This window comes from Pleuronectes platessa, chromosome 12 (assembly GCF_947347685.1).
Source record: "Pleuronectes platessa chromosome 12, fPlePla1.1, whole genome shotgun sequence".
Classification (NCBI taxonomy): Eukaryota; Metazoa; Chordata; class Actinopteri; order Pleuronectiformes; family Pleuronectidae; genus Pleuronectes; species Pleuronectes platessa.
Window position 1 is genome coordinate 1,910,179 of NC_070637.1, and position 13,051 is coordinate 1,923,229.

A 13,051-nucleotide genomic window follows, 5' to 3' on the forward strand; every position below is an offset into this window, starting at 1 on the left:
CTGGTAGAGCATTAGAGAAAGTATAGAATTTACACTATGATCAGACGGTCAGTGCCGTTTTAACCTGGGTCATATATGTGGCATTTCTGCGCATACAGTTTATACAATTACAGATTTTATACATTATATCCTACTTACCGAAAAAGCCTCATCAACACACATAATAATTCTGTGAAACATGATGTTATGTGAATTACTTTTTCACAGGCATGGCGAGTATTGATAGCAGTGCTCCAGAGACAACCTCCGACAGTTCCCCCACCCTTAGCCGCAGACCGCTCCGGGGTGGCTGGGCAGCAACATCTTGGGGGCGTGGCCAGGACAGTGATAGCATCAGCAGTTCATCCTCTGATTCGTTGGGCTCTTCCTCCTCCAGTGGCTCTCGTAGGGCTGGTGGTGGGGCCAGAGCCAAGAGCAATGACACCAGCAGGTAAACGCGCCCCTCCTCCAAATCAGGTCACAAGTAAAAGCACATTACTAGGGTCACAGAGACGACCTTTAACAATAACAGATTCACCGTATTTTTATTTTTTTTAAACAATGATGTCGGTTAGAGGTGGTTGTGACTCATTCCTTATCAGTTGTAAACAGTAAAGATTACAGTTCGGGTCACTTTTTTATTGACTGTTTAGCACTCATAAGAACTGTCAGTAATAATTATCAGATATACCTTTGTCATTTTCCCAGGTTTTTCTGAAAACTATTCTGTTTTACTTTTCCCCGTGTTCAGGTACAAAGGACGACGTCCAGAGTGCCATGCCCCCCATGTCCCCAACCAGCCGTCAGAGGCAGCAGCCCATTTTTACTTTGAACTCGCCAAGACGGTTCTGATCAAAGCTGGAGGAAACTCCTCAACTTCCATTTTCACCCAGCCCTCTGCCAGTGGGGGCCACCAGGGGCCCCACAGAAACCTGCACCTGTGTGCCTTTGAGATTGGCCTGTATGCGCTTGGCCTCCACAACTTTGTCTCACCCAACTGGCTGTCCAGGACCTACTCCTCACATGTGTCCTGGATAACTGGTGAGGGGTGTGTGTGTGTTTTAAATATTTAGGAGTTAGACAGAAAGACAAAGATGTTCTGATCCAGTGTGTTTTCATCTCTCAGGCCAGGCCATGGAGATCGGCAGTGCTGCTCTCAATATTTTGGTGGAGTGCTGGGATGGTCACCTTACCCCTCCAGAGGTGGCATCCCTAGCAGACCGAGCCTCGCGGGCCAGGGACCTCAACATGGTTCGTGCAGCAGCGGAGCTGGCCCTAAGCTGCTTGCCACATGCTCATGCCCTAAATCCTAATGAAATACAGAGAGCCCTGGTGCAATGCAAAGAGCAGGTACTGTGGGAGTGGCGAAATGGTTAAATAACTGTATCTACTGTTTATAGTGTTAAAGGGTTAGTCACGCAGAAATGAAAATTCACTAAATATCTACTCACCACTATGCCAATAACCAGGGTAAACAGTGTTAGAGCAGAATCCAATACAATTGAAGACATTAGTTGTGGCTGTGGCTGAGGGGTAGAGTGGTCGTCCTCCAACATGAAGGTCGGCAGTTCGATCCCCAGTCTGACCCATCTGCATGCCGAAGTGTCCTTGGGCAAGATGCTGAACCCTGAATGGCCCCCCATAGAAAAACAAAGTGCTGCGAATAGATGCACTGTATGAATGTGTGTGTGAATTGGTGAATGTAAAACTGTACTGTAAAGTGCTTTGAGTGGTCATCAAGACTAGAAAAGCGCTATATAAATACAAAGCCATTTACCATTAGTGACCATCTTCAGACGTTTAGAACAACAGAAAAAACATAACATGCCTCCATACTGTGGTATCATTAAAGTGTCCGCAAGCCCCGACATTCATATTCGACTCGAAACGGTGTTTTAAGCCTAATTGCCCAGAAGTGGCTAAGCTAGCGGATGTTAGCATACTTAAGGTCCCTGATTGCACCTCGTCGGAAGATATCAGCTGACATTTCTGGACACTCGTATGACACCACCTGAGCTGTATGGAGGCATGTTGTGTTGTTTTTTTATGTCTGAAGATAAGTCCTTAATTTCCTCAGTTATATTGTATTCTGTTCTAACACTGTTTACCCCTGAAACTCCTAGTGTTTTGTGGACTCAAACACTTCACCCACCCCCCTCCATTGGCAGAGCGTTGAGTAGATAATGAGTAAATTTCCATTTTTGGGTGAACCATCCTTTTAACTCCAGTCTTATTGACCACTCAAAACACTTTACATTCAAACACACATTCACTACTACAGTGCTTCTATACAAAGCACTCTTTCTACGACACACCTTTCACACACTGCCAGCACATCATTCAGGTGCACTTAAGGTTCAGTATTTTGTCCAAGGACACTTGTGACTGCAACTGGAGGGGCTTGGGATTGAATCTGTCTGGTTAGTGCATGACCATCTCTACCTTCGGAGCCACATCCAACAGTTAAAGATAAAACAATTGATCAACCTGTTGCTGATCATTTTAGATGCTGCTGAATGCTGAATAGAAAAACCAATCAAGACACATAATACATGATTTAGTGTGGTATGTAAGGTAAAATTAATGATTGATAGACATATTGCACTTTGCCCATACCTGTCTCTGTGTCCCACCAGGACAATGTGATGCTGGAGAAGGCCTGCATGGCAGTAGAGGAAGCAGCCAAGGGGGGAGGTGTGTATCCTGAGGTTTTGTTTGAGGTCGCTCACCAGTGGTACTGGCTGTATGAGCAGTCAGTGGGCGGGGGCTCAGGTCAGCAGAGGGAGACCTCTGGGCGCTGTGGGGCAAATGGGGGGTCGGGCAGAAGGCTCATGGAATCCAGCTGTGGTGTTCATGACAGTGGGGTAAACATGGAGTCTTCGGGGGTTGCAACTGTCACAGCCTCAGTCACTACAGCAACCGTTGTACCCGTCATCTCCGTGGGCTCCACCATCTACCAGTCCCATGCCATGCCTGGGCAGGCCATCGTTCACCCACACAGCCAAGGCCTCCACCCCTACGCCACCATCCAGGCTCATCTCCCCACCGTCTGTACTCCCCAGTACCTGGGACATCCTCTGCAGCATGTCCCCCGACCCACGGTCTTCCCTGTGTCTGGGGCTGCGTATCCACAGGTCAGAGGTTCTTTTGATTCCATCACTGGGTTTTTGTGGAATAATTAACATACAGCTGAAAAGGTGTCTAAAGATGGAAAGTACAGATTTGATGATGTGTTCATATCTTGCAAAGACAGGCTGTCGATCTACACACATTTGACATATTCGCTAAGCTATGTGTCCGTTGACACAATATCAAGAGTTGATTCTTGATTTGAATTTTTTTCTGTGGATTTATTATTTAATTTAAGGAAATACATTGCACAATCAGTGATAATTAATTTGAGACTGTCAGCATAAATGTGTGTGTGCGTGTGCGTGTGCGTGTGTGCACCTCTTCAGGGAATGCACCCAGCCTTCATCGGGGCCCAGTTCCCTTTCACAGTGGCCACTGGCCCCCAGCCACCTATGGCAGCCACAGCTGTGACTTTCCCTGGTGTCCCCGTACCGTCCATGACTCAGATCGCCGTCCACCCTTACCACACTGAGACCGGCCAGCCCCTTAGCACCACTGTAGCAGGTCAGGAATACACACAATTTGGGTGTTTGTCTGTTTTAAACCAAACAATGATTAATGTTCTTAAAATGTAGGCCATCTTGGATAAAGTACATTGGTTTATGTTATGATAGGATGCAATTGTTCAACTGTGATCAACAGTATGATGTGCCATGTTTTACAGTAGGCAGCGTCCACACCGGCCCCACCATCCAGACCATCCAGGGAGCATCTTTACCCTCTCTCTGCTCTCAGCCAGGCTCATTGGTCAACAATCCTTTCCCAGCAGAGGATGAGCAGCACAGCCAGCCAATCAGCCAGCAGGGTCTGCACTACCTTCACTCTGCCTACAGAGTTGGTGAGGAGTGTGTGAGCTGTGACAAATTTTCCCCTAAGCAGAATGCATATAGTAAAGAAGGTTAACTGAAAAATGTGATCTCTATTGTTCTCGTTTGTGAAGGTATGCTAGCATTGGAAATGCTGGGCAGGAGGGCTCACAATGATCACCCCAACAACTTCTCCAGGAGTCCACCTTATACTGAGGATGTCAAATGGCTGCTAGGACTAGCTGCAAGGCTAGGTGAGCTGCAAAATGATTGACAATGAAAAGCAAAAACCAATATATTCACTGAATGTTATTGATGGTTGTCCACCAAGATGTAAATCAGACCAAAAACCAAGACATGATTCTGAAGTAGCTGGCTGTAGACCTCAGAGACGGGACTGTGATCACACTGCACGATAATGTGCTGGTCCTGGGCACAGTTAATGAATTGAGATACCAGTACCAGGTATGAAACAAGTCACAGGGCTTGATAATTAAAGACTATATTATCAATAAACACTGATGCTGTCACAAGGGGAAAGATTGCTCACTAACTCACATGCAACTCACCTGAACAAGCAGATATATCAATCACACAGAGATGCTGCTCTTAGCCACAAATTACAATGGGGAGCTAAACATTTAAAAGTTTTGGCACACTGTACTTCAGTGAATTCAACGCTGATGAAGCTTGTTGCTACAAGAGCAACGTATGTATGTAAGAGTTTAAGATAAGCAAAATTATACAAACATGATCATCTCTAGGGTTTACAGAGAATGATCCAAAAAGGAGAAAATATCCAGTGAGCGGCAGTTGTGTGGACGAAAATGCCTCGTTGATGTCAGAGGTCAGAGGAGAATTGGGAGAGTAGTTTGAGATGATAGAAAGTCAATAGTAACTATTATAACCACTCGTTACAACCAAGGTTTGCAGAATACCATCTCTGAATGCACAACACGTCGAACCTTGAAGCAGATGGGCTACAGCAGCAGAAGACCACGCCTGGTGCCACCCCTGTCAGCTAAGAACAGGAAACTGGAGTAAAATTCGCACATGCTCACCAAAATTGGAGAATAGAAGATTGGAAAAGCGTTGCCTGGTCTGATGAGTCTCGATTTCAGCTGTGACATTCAGATGTTAGGGTCAGAATTTGGCATAAACAACATGAAAGCATGGATCCATCCTGCCTTGTATCAATCATGCCTTGTATATACGGTTCAAGCTGGTGGTGGTGGTGTAGGGGTGTGGGGGATATTTTCTTGGCACACTTTGGGCCCCTTAGTACCAGTTAAGCATAATTTAAACGCCACGCCTGGTTGAATCTATGCAAAGAAGAATTAAGGCAGTTCTGAAGGCAAAAGGAAGTCCAACCCGGTGGCAAGGTCTACCTAATTAAGTCGCTGGTGAGTGAATATATACATATATACTGTAAATATATCAAATCTGGAGGAAACCAGGTACCGCTTATTACCTGGTGTCAGCATCATGCTATAGGGCAGCAGGGACAGAGAAATAGGGCAGGTATCAGGACCTTAGAAGGTTCACTTTCCGTCTTCAGCACAGGAGTGTCTTCGAGACAACTCTTTGAATGTCTACGAGTTCCCCAACTAGAGCCCTGAGTTGAACCCAATCAAACATCTCTGAAGAGACTTGAAAGGGGCTGTCCACTGGCAGTTCCCATCCAACCAGGGTGTTCAATGGTGTTCACAGGACTTGCAACCCTCTTTTTACATTACATGACCAATTTTTGGAAAGTGATCTTGGGAAAAATTTGGGAGAAATTTGCTGAAGATCCAAATTAAAATCTGGATCTAGTGAATATAAATGTGACTTATGCACTCTACAGAGAGCCATTCTAGGTGTGGGAGTATTTAATAGTGTGTGTATGTGTGATATTTAGCGATGATCAATCCACTCTGCTATGAAGACAGAATTTACCATAAAAAAAAAGATGGCCACAAACAAATCAATATTTTGGCACTGAAGTGTTTGATTTAATTGTGAAATTGTAGCCTGTCAGAGGACGTCAGCTGAGTAGGTGGTCCTTCGTATATGGCCCAGGACGAATTTGCGTTCAAACAGCACAAATAATGTGTTTTGTGTGTGTTTGGCTGCAAGTAAACACATAAAATAAAAATGTAGGGACCACTTCCTCCGACTTAACAGTCACTTGCTGTTTTGTCTGAACATCCGTTCATCTCCTTTCTCTTTCTCCTCGATGCCTATCCATCCTGTCAGGAGTCAACTACGTGTACCAGTTCTGTGTCGGAGCAGCAAAAGGTGTCCTTAGTCCATTTGTCCTGCAGGAGATCATCATGGAGGCCCTGCAGAGACTGAACCCAGCCCATATCCACGCTCATCTCCGAACACCTGCTTTCCATCAGCTCGTCCAGCGCTGCCAACAGGCCTACCTGCAGGTACAATGCGTCTACGCCCACACTGCAGCCCTGCTTACATTCGTAGTGGAGCAGATGGACAGATTCCAGTGCAGTCTGAAATGTCAATAAACCGGAGATGTCTTTAATGAGGGTACAAGCATCATATTATGAAGGCATTCCAGAGCTATTGTGAGCACACAGGGTCATTTTTATGTCCACATTGCAATGAATACATTGCTAATACTCACATACTCTAATTAAAGATGATATGAACTCTGCCATATTGCACCGAGGACGTCATTAAGAGATAGAGTCCAATACAAACACACTCAACCAATCGCAGGTCACTCTCTGCTGTTAATCGTGATGTTCATCCCGAACATCAAATAGTATGTGATGTAGCATATGTAAATTGTGGGAACACTCTACTTTCAAGCCTTCAGAGCTGACCATTAGCTGCTAATGTGCTAGGCAGATTTCACATGCTGCAGCAGCACAATATTACCGTCAGAACTTTTGAAGAGAAAACATGTTGGTGCCATTCATCTTCCTCTGGTGGATTGTAAACAACTTTAAGGTTAATGCCGCTCTGAAGCGGGTTGACTTTGAGGCTTTAATATAAAGGGTTCAAATACTTTTAATGACTGTTGGTGCCCTGACTCAACGAGGAGGGAGAATGCCACAGTGGACAAGAGACCCATAGGTTGATTGTAGAGAGGAAGCTGAAGTTGCATACACGAAGCAGTGAAGCAAAAAAGTTTGGGTTCATAAGCATAAAAACAACTTGCTGGAAGATGTTGAATTCAGCCCAGTGCAGCTTCTCTGCTGTGACTGACATAGACTCTGCTGTGGGGGAGAGACACCTCAGGTCACACAGAGGCATACTCAGCGACCATGCCGTTTGTAGTAAGTTTGATCGCACGGGATGTGGGAAGAGGTTCAGGCGTCGGAAGAAAATCTGTTCTGCTGTTAAAAATAGAAAAATGTTATCTTGTTATAGCACATCTTTGATAAAGGTATTGTCCAAGTCTGTCCCAGCTGCCTGTAGAATCACACCTGCTTCTTTCTGCCTCTGCCTTTTTCTCCGCAGTACATCCACCACCGGCTCATCCACCTGACACCTGCTGACTATGATGACTTTGTCAACATCATCCGCAGCGCTCGCGGTGCTTTCTGCCTGACGCCTGTGGGTATGATGCAGTTTAACGATGTGCTGCAGAACCTGAAGAGAGGCAAGCAGACGAAGGAGCTGTGGCAGCGTATCTCCCTGGAGATGGCAACCTTCTCCCCTTAAGCAGCTCCCTAGGCAAGGGTGTGCTGGGCCTGGGCCTGAATCAAGCTTGACAAGTCCGACCTAGCGCCCCCTCAGCCTCTAACACTGCTACTGCCGCTGCACTGAGCTGGCCACATTCTGTCTGGTTCTGTCAGGGATCCTGTTCCCTGCGATGTGGACTAGCAAACGCAGCACACAGGCAGGACAATCAGCTCCTGTAACCCTGACAAACAGGGACTTCCTTTTTTATCGGTGTGTCCCCCGACCTTGCCCTCCACTGGTCTTGACTGACTCTTCACTCTTGTTTTATCATAGTTTATGTTTGTTTAACCGTGGAATTTAAGTGTACTCCTACCTTTCTGCAGCTCAATTAATCTTTTCCATTTCCCCTACACTGAATACATTTGAACGGGATCTGTCACCCTACATCCTCACTTAATTTCCCATGTTTAGTAGTTGAGTTTAGTTTTGTTTTGAATTAAACCACTGAGCGTGAGTCAATTTCATGCTTCAACATTCCTGTCCAGAGTGGTAGATGCTGTGAGGCCCCATTCAAGAAATGTTTGTCACTATGGATCTGAATCTTTGCAGTTTGGGAGAAAAGGAAGATTAACAGGGAAAAAAGATTTAATATTAGAAAATATATTGTCAGTACAGGTGAGGATTTTCTGTATTTGTTTAATCTTTTTTGATATTTTGTATAGAATCTGACGTTATGGAGAGAGGAATTGGAAGAGACCGAATATTAAAGGTTGGTTTGTTGTGTTGGATCCACATTTACATTTCAGTGCGCCTGAGGAGCAATGTGAACTCAGCTCCAGACCAAAACCTGAGGCCAGTAAATGCTGATGGGCCACGCAGAGCCACTGAGGGTCTTCTCCATGGTCACTCTTACTCTGTGTTAGAACATCATCAGTTGGGCTGAGTATCGTTTGACTTTTTTTTTTTTTAGATCAAATTTTTGGGATCTCCTAAAGGTAACACATCTAGGAATATATAATGTTCTTTTATCCTGTCCTGTTAAGGGCTCAACATATTTTCAGTATCAATCTTAACAGATTTTTTTAGAAAAAATAACAAAATTGGGATTCACATGAAGCGAAAGGAAGAGTTTACATGAAATGGATAAGAAGCATTCAATGCCACCATTTTTTGATCATCATCTTTTCAGCATTCAAGTGATTGACAAGTTCAAACAAAGACAGGAGTAGCTGGTGAAGATGACAGTCCCACATACTTCCCCATCAAAATGTGGGGTAGAAGCAGTGCACTGATTCTGGATTTTGTGAAGTTAAACAGACTTTGATTTGTAAAACTAAGTTTTCCTAAGGTTTTACAAGGGATAGCATTTGGTTTGGCATCTCGCGGGGAAGCATGTGGGGTTGTCCCACAGTGGACAGAAAGGGACATTGTCTCATTTTCAGCCATCTCCTTCAAAGTTCACACTTCAACAATGTGTTCATGTATTAAAAGGAGACTCAGTGGCCTGGCTATGGAAAGTCCTGCTTCACACAATTCCACTCACCTGGATCTGTGTGCTTAGCTTGTAGACCATGGTGCTGTTACTTTCCATCTTTGTCCAGGCACCTGCTGTGGTTCTGAACGTGCCTCTTTGATCAGCTTTGGGCCTCACAGGCGAAGGTGACTAAGTAGAAAATGTACTGTGATATTTTTGTATTCCTCAAAAAGTGTAGCTTGATTGAAATGTTCTATATGTACTGATTGCAAAAGGTTCTAAATTAGTGTGAAAAGAATAAATACAAATATTAAAGCAATACTGAATGTGTAGAGTTTACTTAATAAAGACAATTAAAATGATGTGTGGGTATCATTCGGAGGTGGGATTATTTTCTCAAGAGGTCAAGCCACGTTCTGCTCCTTAGACTACATACAGATTATTAGCAGTGACCACAAGAGGGAGGAGCAGTATCATTCATCAGACCATAAACCTGCTCTCTGTTATTTTCTAAGTATAACACAACATCTTTGCAATGCTACCAGAGCAAAGTAGGTCTACCTTCAATATGCAGGTGAGAACAACATGAATGGCCTTGTTTCCTTATCGGCTCCATATAGATTTAATATGCATGTAGAAATTCTGCATTATGGGACATAATCAGTTACTAAAGCAAGCTGATACAGTAATCCAGAAGTGAAGGACATGGCTCCTCTCCTCTTTTTCATGCCACTGGCTTTGAGACCATGGTTTTCACGACTGCTGTACACCAAATGATTTAGCTGCATCTAGTGGCACTTAGCAGATGCTGACAGACAAACAAACAAACAAACCAATCCACCAACAGAAAGGGATATAATCTTTGTGGAGATAATACATGATGACTGGAAGGGTTCCTGCCACATTGGTATAAGGTTTTAAAAGCATAGCAATGGTATAAAGCCAGAATTCAAACCGGAACCTTATTGCTGTGAGGCTACAGTACTAACCACTGCCCCTCTGTGACGCACCATACATACATCGTTTCTCTTCCTTTCTATCTTCCAGATGTCTTGCTGTTTTTGCAGTATCCTGTCTGCTTGCCTGTACTTTTTGCTTGTTTCCTGGACTTTGGATTCCTGCCTGGGGGTTTCTGGATTTGTTTGCCCTGTTGGACTGTTGGACTGTATTCTTTACTTTTCACCCTTGCTTCATCATCGTATTTGTTTTTTTTTTGTTAATGAAGTCATTGGACTAATTAGTTCTGCCCCTAGTTTCTGCATCAGTGTCCTTTCCCCTCAGTGTCTGGCATTACATTACATTACATTACATGGGGTTCAGTATCTTGCCCAAGGACACTTCGGCATGCAGATGGGGAAGAGTTGGGATTGACCTTGGGACAACCACTCTACCCCCTAGGCCATTGTCATCAACGATGACAATCTGAAGCATTAGCTGGATCAGCTGCATTAAGCCCTATGAGACTAATTGTGATTTGTGAATATGGGCTATAGAAATATAATTTGATTGATTGACTGATTGATCAGCATATTTGGCTCAACAGGTACAGGTAACCAGGACCAACTGTAAAATGTATATACTTTACATGGTATTGCATAATATCAAGAAAATTCAAATCGATTTATTTGTATAATGCCAAAACATACATTATCTAAAGCCACTTTTTATAGCTAGGTGGAGACCGTATCTTATAAAAGCAACCCAAAAGTTCCCACAATCAGAAAACATTCTGTAACAGTGGAAAGAGAAAAATTATCTTTTAACCAAGGGAAGAAGTCTGTGCCTATAGCAGCATAACTAAGGGCTGGTTCAGGTCTCACCTGAGCCCATCCAAACAAGGAATATAACCTTAAATGTCTGCCTCCTTGGATCAATTTGGATAATAGTCTCTGTATCAACAACTCATCTCGTTTTTACAGGGGAAATATGCAGAAATGTTAGGGAGAGCCACAACTACAGGGATTCTTTTCCCAGGATGGACAGAAGGGCAAGTCACAACGAGTCAGTACAAACCAATCAGCACAACACATAATCAAAAACTAGAATTACCACAGTGCGATTGTATGCCTCTGTCAACCAGTGCAGTGTCTTTCTACATACATTTTTTTTCCAGATTCATAACAGGTCACTGTGGGCTGAAATCTCATCAGTATATCTTGAGTCCAACTGAGAACTGATCAACAGTTGAAGAAATTGAGATATCACTTTCACAAGGCAAAACCTGTGTTATGAGAAGTCACAGTGACCCTGTCCACCAAATTCTAATCAGGTCATTTATAAGTCCAATCAAATTGTCAGATGTAATGAAATTCCTTTTGGGCATTCCTTACATATCGTGTTCATAAGAAAGTGGGGTCCTGTGACCTTTTGACCATCAACCACCAAAATCGAATCTGTTAATCTTTGAATCTATTTGAATGTTTGAAGTAAATTTGAAAAAATTCCCTAAAGCTGATCTTAAGATATCATGTTCAAGAATTATGAAAAACATTTGATAGACCTTAACCTTTGGCTGCCAAAATGTAATCACAGAATCATCAAGTCCAATTGAATGTTTGAGCCGAATATGAAAGGATTCTCTCATGGTGTTCTGGAGATATCGGCTTCACAAGGCAAAAAAAATTGGTTTGAGAGGTCACTGTGACCTTAACCTTCACCTTTGACCGCCAAAATGTAATCAGTTCATCTTTGTGTCCAAGTAAATATTTGTACTAAAGTTAAAGAAATTCCACTCAGGCGTTCTTGTAGACTATGATGGACGAGCGGACAGATGGAAAACACGAAAACATAATGCATCTGGCCCTCTGGCCATTGGCTGTAGCTGGTGGCTCCTTAATCAAATCCACTGAAAAAGTTAATGCGTTCTTCCTTTGGTTCTGAAAAAAAGTATTTATACACTACCAGTCAAAAGTATGGACACACCTTCTCATTCAATGGTTTTTCTTAATTTTTCTTTCTTTCTACATTGCAGATTAATATTGAAGACATCCAAACTATGAAGGAACACATATGGAATTATGTGGTAATAGAAGAAAAAAATGTTCAACAAACAAGAATATGTTTTATATTTTAGATTCTTCTAAGTAGCCACCTTTTGCTTCGATGACAGCTTTGCACACTCTGGGCCTTCTTTCAATCAGCTTCATGCAGTAGTCACCTGGAATGGTTTTCAACAGTCAACAGTCTGTTCCCAGAGGTGCTGAGCACTTGTTGGCGGCTTTGCCTTCACTGTCGTCAAACTCATCCCAAACCATCTAATTTATGTTGCCTCTAATCTGAGGTGCTGTGGTTTCTGAGGCTGGTAACTCTAATGAACTTATTCTCAGCAGCAGAGGTAATTCTTGGACTTCCTGTTCTGGGGCGATCCTCATGAGAGCCAGTATCATCATGGCGTTTGATGGTTTTCGCTACGGAACTTGAGGATACATTCAAAGTTCTTGAAATTTTTCAGATTTACTGACCTTCCTGTATTAAAGTAATGATGGACTATCGTTTGTCTTTACTTAGTTGAGTGGGACTTGCCATAATATGAATTAGAACTGTAGTCGAATAGGCCTATTTGCTGTATAGAACTGTGCACTAACCCTGCCTCTGCACAACACAACTGATGGTCTCAAACACATTAAAAAGCCAAGCAATTCCACCAAATAACTTGTGACAAGGCAAACCTGTTCATTGAAAACCATCCAGGTTACTACTGCATGAAGCTGATTCAAAGAAGGCCAAGAGTGTGCAAAGCTGTAATCAGAGCGAAAGGCTACTTGGAAGAATCTAAAATATAAAACATATTCTGGTTTGTTCAACACTTTTTGGATTACCACATAATTCCATATGTGTTCCTTCATAGTTTTGATGTCTTCAATATTAATCTGCTATGTAGAAAGAAAGAAAAATAAAGAAAACCATTGAATGATAAGGTTAGTCCAAATTTTGACTGGTAGCGGAGAGCGGGGTAATGTGGGACATCAGGTAAAGTGAGACACCCCCTGTATCTCACTTACAGGGGGTGTCCTGTAAGATTCACCTC

The 13,051-nt window shown here is 43.2% G+C and overlaps 1 protein-coding gene and 1 long non-coding RNA gene across 3 annotated transcripts in view; both read left to right on the forward strand.

The window, feature by feature from the left end:
• The window catches only part of zswim8 (zinc finger, SWIM-type containing 8), a 31,746-nt gene extending 22,360 nt beyond the window's left edge, over nt 1-9,386 (forward strand). For both annotated transcript variants that reach the window (XM_053435726.1, XM_053435725.1), the window contains 9 exons: nt 208-430; nt 731-1,020; nt 1,106-1,329; nt 2,616-3,113; nt 3,438-3,615; nt 3,776-3,949; nt 4,052-4,171; nt 6,156-6,334; nt 7,386-9,386. In XM_053435726.1, the coding sequence (XP_053291701.1) occupies nt 208-430; nt 731-1,020; nt 1,106-1,329; nt 2,616-3,113; nt 3,438-3,615; nt 3,776-3,949; nt 4,052-4,171; nt 6,156-6,334; nt 7,386-7,589 (2,090 nt within the window). In that variant the 3' untranslated portion in view covers nt 7,590-9,386. The remainder of the gene's footprint in view (nt 1-207; nt 431-730; nt 1,021-1,105; nt 1,330-2,615; nt 3,114-3,437; nt 3,616-3,775; nt 3,950-4,051; nt 4,172-6,155; nt 6,335-7,385) is intronic.
• On the forward strand, nt 6,341-7,258 carry LOC128453079 (uncharacterized). Its single transcript, XR_008341473.1, has 2 exons — nt 6,341-6,857; nt 6,920-7,258. It is a non-coding gene; the product is annotated as an uncharacterized LOC128453079 (long non-coding RNA).
• Nucleotides 9,387-13,051: the final 3,665 nt, after the last annotated feature.